The following is a 17,582-nucleotide window of genomic DNA, read 5'->3' as shown; positions in this document are numbered from 1 at the left end:
CAGTGCCCCCACCAGGACCTTGCCTGGACCGAGGCCCACCTCACACCCCCTCCTTCCCGCATCTGGCTCCAGGGCGGTGCACGGTCTGGGGCTCCTGGGGCCCCCCACTTCTCAGGCCCCGGTCGGCCTGTGCCCGGGGTGAACCTGTCTCTCCCCTCACCTCCCAGCCCGACCCCTACAGGGCTGGTCAGTCGGCAGAACTGGGCTCAGGTCATCCCTGGGACCGGGAGGCCAAGGGGGCACCGGTTAGACCCAGAGAGGTGCGGGGCCATGTCGGGGCTCAGGGCGAGGCGTGGGGGCCGTGTGGCATCTCCATGACAGACATCGAGCCCCGTGCCACTCCCCACCCCCAGCAGCAGGAACATCTGAGCCACTGTCCACGGGGCTCTGTCCCCAGGTGCCCCCTCAGCCAGGCTAGTGCTGTCCCCTGACCCTAGCCTCGCTATGTGACATCGGGCCAGGCCCTTTCCCCCTCTGGCCTCAGTTTCCCCAGCTATACATGGAAGAGTTGACCCAGCTTGGAGGGGGTTTCAAATACTCACTAACCTAGACACCCAGAGGGTGCTGATCACCTGCCCGCCCCCCCCAAGCCCCTGCCAGACCTGGCCCTGGAGCCCTGCTCCCGGACGCACATGGAGGCCCCTACAGGAAGGTGCCAGGCCTGACCCGCCTGCCCTCGGGGGCTGCCCCAGTTCCTCTACAGTCCCACCCTGCTGGAGGTGCTCCCCAGGCAGGCTGCCCTGATTGTACTGGCCCGAAGCCTCAGGGACCCCAGCCCCGAGGTCCGCGTGTTGAGCCTGCAGGGCCTGGGAAACATCCTCTTCCACCCAGAGAAGGTAAGGGCCCGAGGGACATCGCCACTGGCATACGCCCTCCAGAGCAGCTGGGTGCGGGGGGTCCGGAGGGGTCTCCTGGTTGGAGCCCTGGCTCCGCCGCTTCCGGCAGCATAGCTGGGGACACATGACCCCCTCCCTGGGCCTCAGTGTCCTCATTGGTAGAATGGGCTTGGTGATGGCCCCTCGGCAGGGTCATGGGAGGGGCTGAGTGTCTATCCCCCCGATGTCGTCTCCTCCGCACCCAGGAGACACTGAGCGCTATTGCCGGCCTCCAGGGGGCCACCAGACGGCACCCACAGCTGCCAGAGGGGAACTTGCCCTGAGAATCTCGGGGGAGGGTCCTCCCATCCCCTTCCCGCCCCACCTCACTGTAGCAGCCCCCTCCCATGGTGAACAGCTGGGGGCATCAGCAAACAGGCAGGAGAAAAGGCCCGCGACACTGCCCTGGGCACCTGGGCACCCCACTGGGGCCCCCAGCTCAGCCCTGGCATGCCTGCCGTCGCCCCGCTGTGGGATCCGAGGGCACCCCCAGTGGTGGAGCACCCGGGTCCCTCCCGGCCTCACCCCGCACTAGCAAGTTTCTTCAGCCTTGGGCCTAACTCAGTGCCCGTCTCTGTACCGTGGGAGGGGTTACACGTGCGGGGCGGAGACCATGCGAGTGCGGCACAGGGGGCACCTCCAGCCGTCCGCTGTCGCGGGCTGCGGTCTTTCCTCCGTGGCTCGTGGACCGGCCGGGCCAGTGGCTGCCATCCACCGTGCGATAGAAACGTCAGGTTAGAGAAAGATACTTTCTCACCTGATCCGGAGCGCGCGGCCCTCACCCTCTGCACGGGGAGCCCTTGGCGACCCCCACCCCACATTGGGAGCCCTCGGCCCTCCGCCTCCTCCATCGGGAGCCGTCGCCCCCCCACCACATCGGGAGCCATCGACCCCCCACCCCCCTTCCTCCATTGGGAGTTCCTCACCCCCCCACCCTGCCTCCTCCATCGGGATCCCGCGGGCCGCCCCCCTCCATTGGGAGCCCTCGGCCCCCCGCCTCCTCCACCTGTCCCAGAGGCTGCTTGAACACCCAAGAAGACAAGAGGCCCCGACCCCACCTCCACTCCTGAACATAAGGATTCTCAGGGCTTGTGGGAGAAAGCGTCTGACGGCAGGGGGGCCACAGGAGGGCCAGGTTCTGAAGACATTCCGCAGCCTCGCCTGTCAGTCCACCTGGGTCCCATTCTGCTCACCGCGCACGTCCCCACGTGGTTAAGAGGAGATCTCCCTCAAGGTCACTGCTGGCAAAGCCCTGCGCCCTGCACATGACAGGTTGTAGGTACTGAGTAAGGGCCAACAGCACTTCTTCATTGGTCTGTCCATCCACTCATCCACCCACCCATCTGCCCACCCACCCATCCACCCACCCATCTACCCATGCCAGCCGGCCACCCAGCCAGACAGCCACCTCCCCACTCATCCATCCATCCACCCATCCACCCTGCATCCATCCATCTACCTATCCATCCATCCCTCCACTCATCCACCCACCCATCCACCTACCCACCCATCCATCCACCCATCCGTTTGTCCATCTCATCTACCTCTCCACCCTTCCACTCGTCCATCCAGCTGTATACCCACCCATCCATCCATCTATCCACCTATCTGCCCATCCATCTGTCCATCCACCCATCCATCCACCCACTCATTTGTTCCTTGGGCCCTTCATTTATGATTTATTCTTTCATTATTTTCTGCTCATTCTTTATATATTATACACTCACTCAGTTATTCACATTCTCTCTGACATTCACTCAGTGGACTAGTCGGTCAGTTGGTGAATCATCCGTACACCTTCCTCCAGCTGTTCCTGCAGGCAATCAGTAGGAACCTTCCATGTGTCTCTGCGCCACACTGGCTGGGGCCCTGTGGGGAATGGAGAAGACAGACAGGAGGGCCGCCACCTGGACGGCCAGGACCAGGAAAGGGTCATGGCTCCCCAGTGGGGGTGGGCTGGTAGCCACAGCGGGGCTGGGGGACGTGCGGATCCAGAGCACTGCCAGCCAAGGAGGCCTGATGGGGTGGGGCCAGGACCAGCCGACCTGGGCAGGGATGGGGCAGGCCCAGGGCTGAGGGGGGGTCAGCAGTCAGGGACCCCACGCCAGAGCCTGTTCCCACCCGCCGGTGCGCGCCTTCTCGGCCACCCCTCTGCTGTCAAACAGAGCCCACCAGCTGCGTAGTGGCCCGCGTGCGAGGAGGCCCGACGCGAAGCCCACGCAGAAGAGCCAAGCTGACTGGGGCTCTAGCCCCCCAGCTGTGCGGCCGTCCTGGTCTGCAGTCTTGGGGACGCAGGCTCCTCCTGATGGCCCCGCAGCCCCGCCCCGCTGTGCCCCTGCGCCCGGGGGCTGCCCTCACCACCACCGAGGCCACTCCAGCCAGCAGGCACACCCTACCCCTGGGGGCACCACCTACAAGGGCTTCGCTCACTTCCACTCTGGCCCGACGGCCCACGTGGGGAGGCGAGGTGGGGGATCCCCATCGGGGCACCTACGCGGCCCCCACAGCAGGCGCCCTCCTGGCGAGACGCCTTTGGTGCCCGTCGGACACCGCGTGAAGACGCCATCGCCATCACACCGCAGGAGACCGGCCCCTGAAAGCAGCACAGGGGTAGCCGTGGAGGTGGGCAGCCCGGCAGGCAGCAGCCCGCCGCCCCCCCGCCACCCCGTGAGGTCACCACGGGGCCCCTCAGCCAGCCCATCCGCACGCAGGGCTGCGTGACCTCCATCCCCTGGGCCCGGGACGCCTCGCTCGTTTGGTTCCCCCCCACGCTGCCTCCACATCCCCTCAGCCTCCCGTCCCTGGCGTACCCCTGGGCCCTGCCCCCACCCCCCTCCTTGCCGCGCCCCTGCTGCCCTTCTGCAGTCTTCCCGTATGCCTCCTGGCCGATTGTCCCCAGACCCGAATCCCGCCCCCCACCCGTGACTCGGCTCGGACCCTCGCCCGCATCTCAAACGCGGCGTGTGCACAACACACAACTCCCCCCACCCCCAGATGGGTGCCTCCTGTGACCCTCATCTCCGCTGATGGGGACCCCAGACCTAGGGGCCATCCAGGCAGTGGGAAAAAGCCCCAAGCAAACCCAGAATCCACCTGTTCTGCCATTGCCCTGCTGCCCTCCCTGAAGCCACCAGAACCATCCCCAGACACTGCACCCCCTGCCTGGTCCCAACGGCCGTCCCTTCTCCTGCCCCAGAGGCTCCCCCAGCAGCCAGCAGGCTCCTGTGACGATCTGAATCCATCTGTCCTCCTCTCACCAAGAGACGGGCACGCTCCTGCCTCAGGGCCTTTGCACATGCTGGTCCCTCTGCTGGAATGCTTTTCCAGCACCGCCGTAAGCATTTCCTCCATTGTCACCTTCTTGGTGACACCTTTTCTGACCCTACTTAAAGTAAGCCTGCTCCACGCCCCGCCCTGCTCCATCTTCTCTCCCACGGCTTGCCCCCCCCACCTCTGGCACACATTGGGTGGCATGTGCTTTGTTTTCTGGTCCCCCCCACGAGAACCCCATTCTGCTCGTTCCATCCCAGCCCCCGCGCTGCGCCCAGTAGGTGCTCAGAAAGCCTTGCTGTCAAATGACCCATTGGCTGAAAATTTAATACCGTAAAACCAGACAGCTCAGGAAGCCACCAAGGTGGCCTAAAACTTGTCTTAACATTGTAAAAATCGCCCTGGCCTTCCACCATCACTGACAAGGGGCCCGATGGCGGGAAACGTCCATTGGCCGCCGTGTTGTGTCCATTCATCCGGACGCTCCAGGAGCGCCGGGTGAACGGCAGGGGCGAGGGCATCGGCCGAAAATGGACTCAGTTGTCTTGACAGTCGTGCAAAAGTGGGAAGTGGTCACTGTGGTGCAGGAGGTGCCAAGCCGCCTCTAGTGCACCCACCGACCTCGCAGTGGGAGGAGCCCGTGACCCCAGGTGTGCACACCTGGCTGACCTCATCTCGTCCCGCCCCCAGGCCCCAGCTGACCCACTGGGAGGCCCCCTCCCCGGGAACGGGGGCGCAGGCAGGGTGCGGCAGAGAAAGGGAGGGTGGTCTCCACGACTGGGCGAGGGGCCCTCCGGCCAGCATGGGGACGGGAGAAGGTGGGGGCCGCCTAGCATGGGGGTAACATCCCTGAAACCAGGACGGGAAGCCGTGTCCGCGACCACACAGCTCGCAGTGCGCAGACCAGGGAGGAGCACGGCGTCCGCGTGCGCAGGGCCAGGGTGGGATCCCCGCGAGGCCGGGCGGACAGGGCCGGGCGGGCACGCGGGGGACGGTGCGGGTGCCCGGGGCCAGGAGGGGGGCTGGGAGGGGCCGTGGAGGGAGGGTCTGCGCTCGTGCTAGGTGCAGCTAGGTCCAGGGGGCAGGGCTGGGGCAGGACGTGGGCACAGCCAGTCCCCGCGGCCTCAGCCCCCCCGTCCCCTCCGCCGCCCCCAGGAAAGCCTGCTCCGCAGACAGCTGCCGCCCTTCCTCGACGGCTTCTTCCAGAACAACGAGCAGGTGGTCGTGCAGGTCATGGGCACCGTGTCGGACGTGCTGCACCGCTTAGGCGCACACAGCGCCGCCGCCCAAAGCCTGGGGGTCGCCATCAATGCCCGCTCCTTTTTCGACGACGTGAGTGCACCCGGGCAGAGGCGGGGTCTCCCTACTTGTGCTCCTCCTGTGCTGACCCCTGGTCCTCAGAGGCAGGGGGACCTGGCTGCCCTCCACCCGGGCTGGGGAGACGAGGCCCCCGGGGGTGGGCGGGGGGGACACCTGGGTGTGCACAGGGCGCCTCTGGGCCAAGCCGGGCCGAGTGGCCGCCAGGTGGCGCTCCGCCCCTTCTCCACGGGGCTGGACCACAGCATCCTTCACCCCTGCAGCCCCGCTGTCCTGCTCCGAGCTCACAGCAACTGTTTCCCTTCCCTGGGGACCTAGAGGGATTGCCCCCCCCCCGCTCCCCAGCCACATTCGTGTGTGGTCAGGATGAGATTGTGAGGGAGCAAAGATGAGCTCAGGTCCCTGGAGGGGGAGGCACAGCCCTGCGGGGGGGGGGCGGGGGGGCGGTGCCAGAGCCTGGTCAAGGGGTTCTGCTGTGGGCACAGAGACCCTCCCCTCCACAGGTGGGTGGGGGGTCCAAGTTGGGTGGAGATGGGGGCCCCAGGCAGGTCCAGCTGTGAGTCTGAGCCCCCACTTGCAGGAACGGGACGGCATCCGGGCGGCGGCCATAGCATTGTTCGGGGACCTGGTGGCCGCGATGGCGGGCAAGGAGCTAAGCAGCCTGCGGACCCAGGTCCACCAGAGCATGGTGCCCCTCCTCCTGCACCTGAAGGACCACTGTCCGGGTGTCGTCACGGTCAGTGTCTGCTGACGGGCTCTCCCCTCGGTAGGGCTGGGGACCGATGGGTAGCCAGGGTGGGGGCCGAGGCTCCACAGGTGGCAGTAGAGCCCCCCAAGAACACAGCTGCCTCCCTGACCGAGGTCCACCCTGGGCACATGCACACATGCAGGCACACGTGTGTGCACACCTGCGGTTGTGCCGTCCATGTGGGCAGGACCTGGCCTGCTCCGCTCGCAGCTGCGTCCCCAGCGTGTGACATGTGGCAGGGCTTCGGGTCCTTTGCCAAACTTAGTGAAAGGATCAGGCTTTCCTGGGCACCCGCCGTGCCCCGCGCTGAGGCCCGCAGGACCCTGGCCGCCGGGAAGACAGGCAACAAGTGACTGGAACGGGAGGATTCCCTTAGGGCCAGGCTGGGGCTTCCCGGGCCGACCATGGGCTGAGGGTACAGCTGGGGAGCCCAGCGTCGGGCCTCAGAGCCCACTCGAAGCTTGTGGTCTGGGGAGGGGACAGGCGTCTGGCCCAGAGAGCCGGGGTGGCAGGTGACCCCTCCCACGCTGTCCCCGCAGCAGGCCAAGTTCACCCTGTACCGCTGCGCGGTGCTGCTCCACTGGCGGCTCCGGCACACGCTCTTCTGCACGCTGGCGTGGGAGAGGGGCCTCAGTGCCCGCCACTTCCTCTGGACCTGCCTGGTAAGGGGCCTGGGGCATGAGGGACCCGCCGCCGGGGCCTGGGGGGCAGGGCCGGGCACTCCCGTGTGCCCCCACCCTGCACGCACCCCCCCGGGGCTGGCAGGGGAGGGGCCAGGTCCGCCGTCCAGCAAGCACTGGACCATGCTGTCCCCCGGCCAGATGACCCACAGCCAGGAGGAGTTCGGCATCCACCTGGCGCAGGCCCTCAGCTACCTGCACAGCCGCCACCGACACATCAAGACCTGGGCAGCGCTCTTCATAGGTGAGCGGGGCGCCCGGCCCTGCCCCAGCGCCCCGGCCCTCGCCTGCCCCGGGCCGCCCGCTGGCACCTGCAAGGGAGGAGCGGCGGGCGGCGGGCGAGGGGCCCGGGCCGGGCAGGGCAGGGGCTGAGCCGCCCCCCCGCAGCCCCTTCCACCCACCAGCTCCCCCGTCTGCCGCGCAGGTTACACCATCTGCTACCACCCCCAGGCCGTGTCCCAGATGGTGAGCAGCCTCGACACAAACCTGCTGTTCTCCAGTAAGTGCCCCACGGCCCCCCGCGTCCCTCCCCCCCATCCCCCACCCGGGGCTCTGATGATAAAGCAGGGCAGCCAGTGCCTTCCCTAAAGTAGGGCCAGCACCCCGGCCTGGGAGGCGGGAGGGGGGACCTGGGTGACCTCCTGCTGCCGTCCCCACCCCTGCTGCCCCCCCGGGGACCCCAGTGGGCAGACAGGACCCCGGTCACCCCGGGCTTGTCTCTCCTCCCCCTCAAGCTTTTGAAGATCTCAAAAAAGACCCGGAGCCCGGCATCCGAGTATTCGCCACCAGGCAGCTCTGCTTCCTCCAGAAGGTGGCGGCCAGACCGCAGTGACCTCCCCCGCCTCCCTTGCCCCGCCCCCTCCCCCGTGCCTGCCGCACTGGTCAGCCCTGCCCCGTCCACACAGAGCTCGGTTGCATAACATTTTTCCACTTGAAAGAAAGATCTAGATTCAACAAAGAGCGTCGCACCTGTCGGCTCCCTGCCTGCCACCTGGCCCCAGAGGACGGAGGCCAGCCCAGGCGACACTGGCCGACAGGCCAGGTCTCCCAGAGACAAACCATGACATGTGTGCAGGGCCCCCCAGTGACCGCTCCTCCCTGCCCACGCGCCCCTGCGGGGGTCAGGTGGATGCCCCCCCGACCCCACCTGACCGGAGCCCAAGCCAGCGGATGGAGCCGTTCACCGGGGCCTCCCCGACCCCCGAGTCCTCACCCCTACAGTCCCTGCCCAGCTGGGGGGTGGGGGGAACGGCCATTGGCTGGCTTCCTTCAGGCCACGGGACTCCAGGTCTCCGTCCACCCTGACCCCATCCTCGTGGGGACGGTCAGGACCAGAGCCAGACCTTCCCAGTGGGGCCGGGATGAGCCATGTGGCCTGAGGCAAGGGTCTCTGCTTCCCAAGCCTCAGCTATTCCATCTGTAAAATGGGTACTAAGACCTGCCTCCCAGACCCCTCACGGGGCTGAGTCCACAGGAGGTCCTAACCTCGCAGGCACCCCTGCCTCCCAGGGGGCCACCCGGAGACCCACCTGACCATCAGTCAGGTCCTCCCTTCTCAGCCTTGGTTTGCCCACATGTGAAATGGGCAGATGGGCCTCTCCCCTGCCCGCTGCAGTTCCTCAGAGCCTCACCCCAGGCCAGCCGGCTCCCCACTTGTGTGCTGGGTGCCCACACTGACCCTTCCTTCCACCTGGAGCACCTTCCCACCCTCCCCCCCCGGGGGGCCCGCCACGCTGCCCCATGCCCCGGGGGCCTGCCTGCATGTCCCCACCACAGGGAGCCCCCGGCCAGCCCCTCCTCAGCCGCGGAGCCTGGGCCTCCCCTCCCTCGCACCAGACCCCACCCCCCAGACACTGTGAGCCCCGCAGGGCAGGCATGCGGCCTCCAGGGCGGGCACAGGGGGAGGCCCTGCATCTTGGACCCTGGGTTGAAAAAATACAGCGAGCTTCACAGAGCACGGATTTACTAGCCTTCTCGGAGGTGCTTCGTTTGGTGGAGCTGGGCCCCCCTCCCCGCCCCGGGGCGCAGAGAGGGCTGGGATCTCCCCCTCCCTATGTCTTATCCGTCTGTCCATCTCTGAACAGGGCCACAGAGGAGCGATTCTGGGGAGGGCGTCTGCCTTTTCCCCACTCCCATCCTGTGCACTGACCCCCATGGGTGCTCCACCCTCCGACCGGGGCAGGGGGGCCGTGCTCCAGGTTCACAGGGTCTCCTGGGGCCAGCCTGGTGGCTGTGGCCCCTGGGCAGGGCTACCATCGCCCCTAAAAGGGGAGGCTTCCCTGGGTTCTCCCAGCAGCTGCTCCCTCCGGCCCCGGCTGGGCCGTGGGCAAGGAGGCCTCCTCCACACTCTCCTCCGGGAAGCCCGGCTCAGGGAAAGCCGGGGGCCGAGTGGGCCTGCACCCCCATGGGTTCCCAGACCACAGTGCTGTGACAGACAAGCCTCGAGTCTGGAGGCAGGGAGGGGCCCAGCTCCAACCTAGCAGGCTGCTGGGCTCTATGGAGCCGGGCACACGGAAGGCGCCCCATTCGCAGTGTCCGCAGTAACAGTCACTGCCAGGCCAGCTGTGGCAGGCCAGGACACGGGGAGCGGGCCTGGGTCCCCGCTGGCCAAGCCCCAGGGCCCCGAGGAAGGGGCGGCCCACACGGCCACCCCAGGGCCCTCCGTTCAGGTACGAGTGGAATGGGCCCAGGGAGGGGCACCCGCATCCAAGCACGCCCATCTGTGCCGAGGCCCTGCCGTTGTCCTTCCTGGGCCCTGGGGCCCCTCCCCGGGAAGCGGAGAAGGGGTGACAACCCAGGCAGCTGGTGAGCCCTTCCCCGCAGACCTCTCAGTGTGTAGGGTGCAGGGTGGACGGAGGGAAGCTCGGGCCAGGGTGACTCCTGAGACAGGCGCTGGGCCCAGTGCCTTGGGGAAATGCCATCGGTGTGGCCTCCGGGGGGGGGGGTGACCGCAGGTGGGTCACACCCCACTCCCCCAGCCTCTCCCCACGCAGTCAGGCCCCTCCTCCCACATGTGCCCCCGTTTCCTCGGCCAGGGAAGGGCTGGCCCCAGCTCTAGGAGGCCGTCCACAGGGGCACCCGAGCACGGCCCTCCATGCACCCAGGCAGGCCCTGGCCGCCCCGTCCTGCACCCTCAGACTCACTCACCCCTGTGCCCCAGGGTCACCTTCTGCCCCTCTGGCCCCCCTCCATCCCCTGGGCTGATGGGATGGTGCACCCCTCGGCCTGGAACCAAGTCAGCCACCACTGCCCATACCCTTCTCTGCGCCTCTAGGGCTGAAACAAGGACACCTACTGGGGGCAGGACAGACGGCGCCCCCACTGGATGGGGGCCCTGAGAAACCCAAGTGAACCCCCGCCCACCCCGCAGAGGGGCGACACTGGTGACCCAGCCTCACCTTCTAATGCCCCGGGGCCCCCCAAAATGGCAAGAAAACTGGGTGGGCCCACATGGGGTGGCGCTCCCTCCAGCACATCAGGGATGTCCCCTGGCCCTAACCCGGGGTGCACAGGGACAGGGTGTGGACGCCAGGGGGAGCCCCTGTGCAGGAGGACCTCCCGGGGATCCACCCAGTCTGGGGGGGGCACCGTCCACCCCGCCTGGCCCGCACCCCGCTTTCCACGCGCACACACAGCCACAGGGTCCTGTTTATTGCCTTCGAGTGTCCAGGACATCTGACGGTCTCCAGACCCAATCACTGAAAGTGCCAAGGACAGGTCAGGGCGCGAGGCCGTGGAGGAGGGGTCAGGCCCAGTGGCTAAAAAGTCCACCTGCTCCCTGACAAAGGAGCCTGAGAGGAAAGCTGCCCGGGGGACCGGGTGGGAGGGCAGGGCAGGAGGGCAAGGGCCAGGGGCGCCCCACTGAGCCTCAGAGAGACGCGCGGAGGGGGACAGGGCCACGGGGGCAGGAGGAAGGGGAGGCGCGCGTCCAGAGGGGCGGACAGAGCGCACGGACACGCGGGGAAACGGAGGACGGGGCCGGCACGGGGCACGCAGAGCGAGCTGGCCCGGCGGGCGTGGGGTGCCGAGGCGCCGGGACAGAAGGTGAGCCGCGGCAGGGGGTACGGGGCGCGGGGTGCCTGCTCGGAGCCCCCAGCTACATGACGCAACACTTGGTCTTGTGCGCGTGCGGCTCTTTGAAGCGCAGTCTCTGCTTGGGCCGGTATTTTTCCAGGTAGGTGAGCTGCTTGCTGTTGATGGCTCCGCGCCGCTTCCTGGAGAGACGGGACAGGGGGGTGGGCAGGTGGGGGCAGGCCCGGCACCGGCCAGGCCCCCGGGAGCTCCAGGCACAGCTCGCAGGCTGTACTGCCGCCCCTGCGGGCCGTCCCCTCCCGGCGTCACCCTTCCCCACCCGCCGTCGCTGCTGCTGGCCCTCGGCTGCCCTGGCTGTCACCTCCTCCAGGCAGCCCCGCGGCGCCCACCCTCCCGAGGCCCCTCGTTCACCCGGGCACTGCCCCAGCCCCTGGCCATGGGGTGGAGCCTGGGCATCTCTGCAGCCCAGGAGGGAGGGATGGAAGGGGGGACCTCAGGTGACAGGTGAGGGTGCAGGGGACACCGGGGACACCTAAGGCTGCAGGAGGTCATCCGTCCCACCCCCAGGGCCTCAGGCATGGCCCTTGCTCTGGCCAATGGAGCACGAGTGGAAGAGACACGTGTGTGCCCAGCACAGCTTCCCGAGCCTCTCGGCCTTGACACTGGCCCCCCTGGAGAGGTCCCAGGGCCCCCGAGCACAGCCCCCACTTCACTTCACCGCCTCTAAAGGTCACGGGGTCAAGCCTGAGCTGTGCTCGGTGCTGGGGTCTGGACCTGCCCGGTGCTGCAGCCCGTCCTCTGTCACTGTCCACGCAGCCGCAGGCCACAGAGCCGGGAGCCTCTCCTCACTGGCCCCTCCCGGCACCGGGAGCCTCACAGGGACCCATCCTCACCCAGGTGGGTGGCCTGGCCGCGTGGGACCCGGGACATCTGTGAGGTCACCCTGTGGCCGGGGGTCAGGAGCACCCACTGGCCAGATGGGGCAGGGCGTGGAGGACCACGGCCCCTCCACCCAGACTCCCTCCGCGCCCACCCGTGCCAGCCACTCACTGTCGGATGAACTGGATGGCATCTTCATACTTCATCCCACTCTCGATGAGAGCCAGAGCCACAAGGACCGGAGCCCTGGGGACAGACGCAGGGCTGAGTCACCAAGCCTCGGTCGGCTCCCCCGCCCCTTCCCTTGCCGGGCCGCCGCTCAGGCCAGGCCCAGGCCCAGGCCCAAGCCTTCACCCTCACCGCCCCCCAGGCTCCCCCGTGGACGGCACAGGCAGCAGCCCAGCCCCACCACGTGCTGTGTGGCCCCAGGCGGGCCAGGCACCCTCTCGGGGCCTCAGGCTCCCCGGGTGTAACCGTGCTGGACAGTCAGAGGGAGAGCAACCCTGGGCGTGCGTCCAGCCCGAGAGGAGGGCCCGATGCCGGCCAGCAAGCCTTGCCCTGGAAACAGGGGTGCACCGCCTGGGTCACTTTGGTCACATCTGGCTGGAGGGGCTCTTTGTGTCTGGGGGGGCCACTGGCAGCCGCGTCCGGCTCCAGTACGGGGACAACGCGGTAACCCAGCCGCGGGCCGTGGGGTCATACTTGGGGAAGGACTTCCTCCCTGCGGTCACGGCCGAGGGCGCGCCAGACCGCGGGACCCCAGGAAGCAGGCCCCGCCCGCCCAGCTCACCGTCCCAGGCCGGCCACGCAGTGCACGGCCACGCAGCTGCCCGGGTCGTCACAGAACTTGGCCTTCAGCAGGCTCAGCCAGTCCTCCACCACCTTACCAGGCGGGGGCGCCCCGTCGTCAAACGGCCAGTCCTGCGGAGGCCAGAAGGCCGTGAGGCTGGGGGGCTGGGCTGCCCTGACGACGAGCAAGGGACCCCACGAGGGTGCGGGAGGGCAGGCCCCTGGGGGCAGAGAGCTCCTCATCCTCTCCTGCTCACTTCGGCCGCCCCTTCTCCAGGAAGCCCTCCCAGAACACCGCACCCTCTTCTTTCCCGAGCACCTGAGCCCGTCCCCTCCGTGCCCGCCCACCGTGACCCCGACCAGCCTGAGGGTCTCTGGCTCAGCAGCCCCAAGGGGTCTGGACCGCACACCTGGCTGGCGCGGGCGCCTGCCGCACCACACGGCCCGGCCGGTTACCGACCAGGAAGGGGCCAAGAAAGGGCGGTGGGCTGACACCCGGTTCAGCTACGGCGGGGACCTCTCCAGACGTTCGAGGATTCATTCGGTTTTGAAAACTCAGCGGCCCAGGCACTGTGCAGGGGGCAGCGAGGCGAGCCGCGGGGTCAGCATAGCCAGGCCACTGCGAGGACCGACGCTCAGGGGGGCAGCAGGGGCCGCTCCAGAGCCAGAGCCGGTGGGCACCAAGGGCGAGGCCAAGGGGCCCACAGAGGCTGACGGGGAGGCGTGGCCCTGAGCCAAAGCTACCAACTAATCCTCCTCGACACCAGCAGGCACGGCCCCGCAGAGCTGGGGATGGGGGGCCCCGCTGGACCCCCACTCCGTGCCTGGGGCAGCCCTGCGCTAGGGGAGGCGCCACAACCCCGCGGGCGTGAGGTGGCACAGCCACCCCATCCTCTGCCTGGACTCGGTCCCCAGGGCAGGGGACCAAGGAAACAGCTCCAAGGCTCCCTCCCCACAGCCTCCGCAGAGAGCCTCCCGGGGACGGGCGGCACAGGTGCACCTGCCCTCCCCTCCCACCCCTGCCCACCCACACACCCCATACAGCAGGCAGCAAGACACACAGGAGCCCCCAGACTGCCCAGCTCGGCAAGCCGGCCAGGGGCCACAGTGGCCTGTCCTCCCGCTGCTCAGGACGCCCGTCCCGCGGGGCCGTGGAGGCCAGGGCGTGCTGCCTGGGGGGCGAGGTGCTGCTATGAGGTCCCCTCCCCAGGGGGTCCAGCTCCGGCACCTCCCGCAGCCGAGCCTCAGGCTCCCACGGCAGAGCCCCCATGGAGCAGGTGCGCCGTGAGTGGCGGTGGTGCCACCAGGCCCGGGGAGGACCTGGCTCCGTGCACACACCAGGCACTCCCGCTCCGAGGCCCCAAGGCCAGGGACAGGCTGGGCCACCCAGACATGTGCCTATACGTCCTGCAGCCTGGCCCCGACATGCCGGGGGTGGCGGGGGGAGCGCAGCAAGGCCTGCCTCCCGGCACGGGGCTCCAAATTCATAGACCCAGCTGCCCCCGCCCCGCAGCCCCCCCACGCCCCGTGCTCCCGGAGCCAGGGGCCCTCACCACAACGGTGATGCCGTCCTTCTCCAGAGGAGCCTTGTCATAGGTCACTTCGCACACTCGCACCACGGTGGTGGCCCCATACTTCTTCAGATCCTGGCAGTGGGGAGGGCGAAGTCAGGCTGGGCTGGCGCCGAGGGCTCCGGGGTGCGCACCCCCGTCCGCGGCCCCCTCAACAAAGCAGAAGGGCTGATGCCAAGCATAACCACCCAACGAGTCACTATGGGTGGAAGAGGCTTTCCCGACGCTTCTCAGGCAGGGCGTTCCCCACCTGCTGAACTGCAGTGTGGCTAGCCAGCCCTGAGCCTGGCTTCCAGAACATTCCCACCCTCACCTCAGGCGCTCAGGAGCCCCCATGGTACCAGCATTTTCCAGACAAGTCAGGGGCAGGACAATGCGGCCTTCACGTGGCCCTACAAGGTCCCCACTCAGAGCTGCCCTCGTAGCCAGGGTCTCATGGGCCCCACACGAGGGCCTTCAGAACCTCCAGGGACAGGCCTCAGCAGGCAGGGCGACCTCAGGCACGCGGGCAGGCACCTGTTCAGATGGTGGCCAGGAGGGAGCCAGGCCATGCACACCAGCAGGGAAGCCCCAGGCTACCAGAGAAAAGGTCAAGGTAGTTGACAGCCAGGCTGTTTATATTTATCCTGTAAGCGCGGGGACCACTCCATGGGAGCCACATGCAGGGGCCACTCCCACCCCACCTGCTCCAACAGCTATTCTGGGAGCACTGAGCAGTCATCTGCTGGACCCTGCTTATCATGCAGGACACTGGGCACAATGACAGCAGGACACAGCCATTCTGAGAATGCAGGACAGACGGAAGCGGACAGGGCTCTGAGGCCACAGGGGCACCTCGAAATTCCTCTGTGCCTGCAGCAAAGTCTGGAGCCACCCAGCCCAGGGTTGAGCCCTGACCCTCAGCATAGACTGACCTTGACCTGGTCACACCCTGAACCCTGACCCTGGTCAGACAGAGACCCTGAGCCTGGTCACAGGCTGACTGCTGGACTGAGTCTTTCCCCACATCCTATTACCTCAAGGGTCTCAGTTGTGAAAAGGGGCAGCCCTCCATGCAGGGCTCTTGGTACAGTGTCCAGGCCCCAGGTCCCTGATGACAGGGTGCCCCCATCTCCGTCTATATAGGCCCAGGTTCCCGATTAATTACGACAAGCCCCCGTGGGGGCTGCTCTCATGTCGCAGAGGGAAGGGCTGACGGTCTGAGACCACAAATGCACTCATGCACCATCACAGGCTCTGCAAACAGTCCTGTGCAGGCTCTGCAAACAGTAAGGAGTTCTACAGAGTCCAGGCTTCTACAGGAGAGCATGTGGAGAGCTGCAGGCTCTGCAAACACATCAGTTCACCCCAACAGGGGTCACTCCTCCCCGTGGCCAGCTCGGACTGTTGCCCAGCCCCTCCTCCCAGACATCTTCGCCCGGAAGCCTCCAGCCCAGCATGTTCTAACCCAAGGCCTCCCAAGAGCCAGCAGGCTTCCTGCAGCCTGGGCTGGCCATGGGGCCACTCCACGCCCTGCCAGCCTGTGTGCCTGTCCCAGCCGTGTCAGCGGCCACTTCTCAGGGTGGGACCCCTCCCTCCTTCCTCCTCCCTCCTCCCTCCTCCCTCCTCCCTCCTCCCTCTTGCTCAGCCTCCACACAGAGGCTGGGGACTGCTCGAGCCATGGGTGATGCTGGAGGAGGTGATACCCGCTTCTCTGTGTCTGCTTAGCATGGAGCCCCCCCGCCCTAGCCATCCACCCTGCAGGCCCCCAGGGCGCTGCTGACCCTCACACAGAGCTCCTCAGGACACCCCAGGCCCCCCGCCTTGGGGTCCTACAACCAGAGTGACAGTTCTGCCCCGAAGGGTTTGCAACTCCAAACCCCGGCCCCACCGACTCTGGGGAGGCACATCGGACACCCCCCCGGGGCCCACTCACCTCGATGAAGGTGCTGAGGGTGGCATTGGTGGGGTTGTGCGTGATGAGGAAGCGCATGCTCTTGTAGCTCACCTCCACGGGGGCGGGCCGGTTCATCCGAGCCATGCTCCCCCGGACACGGCCGGGCCCCAGGAGGAGGGATGCACGGGGCTGTGGGACCGCAGCAGGGAAGGCCCCCCACGCCCCGAGGAGACCGAGACTCCAGAACAGGCCTCGTCAAGCCGCCCCAGCCGCACAGATACGGTGCAGATAGCTGGGAGGCGGAGGAGCCGGGCGGCGAGGAGTCCAGCTCTTTACGGAGAAGGAAACGCGCAGCCCCCACGGAGCGCCGGCCGGGCCCCCGCCTCTGGGAGCCGGTCCGCGGAGGGCCAAGGGGACCACCGAAGCCCCGCCGGGGACCCTTCACGAAGCCCAGTTTGAGTCTGCCGCCGGGGCTCCGTGCGGCACCCGTGGAGGGCGAGCGGCCCCCTGCGCTGGAAGGGGCGCCCCGATCCCCCGGGGCCGGAGAAGCCCGAGCGCGGCTGAAGCCACGGGGCAGCCTGGGGGCGGGGGCGGCAGGCGGGGGCACAGACAGGCGGGGCCTCCGTCACGTTACCCCATCGGGGAACTGCGAGTCCCGCGGGGGGCCCGGGGGCTCAGGCGGCAGGGCCGGCCTGGGGCGGGCCAGCAGGGGCCATGGGCGGGCGGGGGCGATGGTGAGGCCCAGAGGCGCCGGGGCCTCCTCAGCAGCTGGCGTGGCAGTGATGTTGGGCCCGGCAGTATCCGGAGCTGCCCCCCGAGGCCCTCTCCATAAATCCCCGGCTGGTCAGCAGCAGGCACCGTCTGCAGGAAGACAGGAGAGAAAATGAACAGACGGTGGGGTCCCGGGGAGCCGCTGCGGCCAGGGAGGGGTGCCGGGGGAGTGAGGGACCCTCGTCAGGCCTCAGCTTCCCCACCTGGGAGCACAAGGAAGGACAGCTCCCACCGGGCGGACTCACAGCCCTGGCGGCCACACCAGGGTGGCCTGAAAAAGGACGGAGGGAGGGATGCCGGGGACACACACCCCAGCAGCGTGCTGCACCCCAGTGAGCAGATTTCAAGGCAGTCTGTAGCAAGAGGCCCGCCCTAGCCTAGTCTGCCCCCGCCCCTGGGGCCCGGCCACCCCTGCAGCCTGTGACCGGCAGACACCCACCCCGGCCCAGGGACAGTCACACTGCCCTGCGGAATTCCGGGCCTCTGTGGAATTTCTGAGCCCAGATCATTCCGGGGCGGCCCATCCTCAGGAAGGGGGGTCAGGCCCGGATGCCAAAGTGCCGGGACACAGGGGGGACACGGGGTTCCAGCCCCGCTCACGGCGGCAAACCACCGTAAACACGTTTCTCGGGTGCCCCGTGGGAACCTCCGGCTCCTGCCAGCCTCCACCCCTTGCTTCTCCACCACTCACCCACAGGGCTGGCCAGGCACGGGAGTAAACAAGCAGGGCTCTGCCCTCGGGGAGAAGCAGAGGCCAACCGCCATGGCCAGAGG

At 67.9% G+C, this 17,582-nt stretch overlaps 2 protein-coding genes across 2 annotated transcripts in view; one reads left to right on the top strand and one right to left on the bottom strand.

Annotated features, from left to right (window-relative positions):
* LOC129502440 (maestro heat-like repeat family member 5) overlaps positions 1 to 7,722 on the top strand; it is a 69,473-nt gene extending 61,751 nt beyond the window's left edge. Inside the window, exons 27-33 of the mRNA XM_055314044.1 lie at positions 693 to 836; positions 5,301 to 5,477; positions 6,043 to 6,198; positions 6,750 to 6,872; positions 7,032 to 7,134; positions 7,315 to 7,389; positions 7,625 to 7,722. Of these exons, the coding sequence (XP_055170019.1) occupies positions 693 to 836; positions 5,301 to 5,477; positions 6,043 to 6,198; positions 6,750 to 6,872; positions 7,032 to 7,134; positions 7,315 to 7,389; positions 7,625 to 7,722 (876 nt within the window). The remainder of the gene's footprint in view (positions 1 to 692; positions 837 to 5,300; positions 5,478 to 6,042; positions 6,199 to 6,749; positions 6,873 to 7,031; positions 7,135 to 7,314; positions 7,390 to 7,624) is intronic.
* A 2,804-nt stretch (positions 7,723 to 10,526) lies between these two features.
* PTP4A3 (protein tyrosine phosphatase 4A3) lies at positions 10,527 to 16,208 on the bottom strand. The gene is made up of 5 exons (XM_055314372.1): positions 16,077 to 16,208; positions 14,144 to 14,236; positions 12,592 to 12,722; positions 11,973 to 12,047; positions 10,527 to 11,104 (listed from the first exon to the last, which is right to left on the bottom strand). The coding sequence occupies exons 1-5, from the start codon at positions 16,179 to 16,181 to the stop codon at positions 10,987 to 10,989; spliced, it is 522 nt and encodes a 173-aa protein (XP_055170347.1). The 5' UTR covers positions 16,182 to 16,208; the 3' UTR covers positions 10,527 to 10,986.
* Positions 16,209 to 17,582: the final 1,374 nt, after the last annotated feature.

This window comes from Nyctereutes procyonoides, unplaced genomic scaffold (assembly GCF_905146905.1).
Source record: "Nyctereutes procyonoides isolate TBG_1078 unplaced genomic scaffold, NYPRO_anot_genome, whole genome shotgun sequence".
In the NCBI taxonomy this organism is placed as follows: domain Eukaryota; kingdom Metazoa; phylum Chordata; class Mammalia; order Carnivora; family Canidae; genus Nyctereutes; species Nyctereutes procyonoides.
Note: the sequence above shows the minus strand (reverse complement) of the source record. Positions and strands in the feature narration are given on the sequence as shown.

Coding starts and splice junctions, on each gene's coding strand:
- PTP4A3 (XM_055314372.1), bottom strand. CDS start 16,181: ATGGCTCGGATGAACCGGCCCGCCCCCGTGGAGGTGAGCTACAAGAGC. Junction 12,048..12,591: donor TGCGTGGCCGGCCTGGGACG/GTGAGCTGGGCG, acceptor GTCTGTCCCCAG/GGCTCCGGTCCTTGTGGCTC. Junction 11,105..11,972: donor GCCATCCAGTTCATCCGACA/GTGAGTGGCTGG, acceptor CCGTCTCTCCAG/GAAGCGGCGCGGAGCCATCA.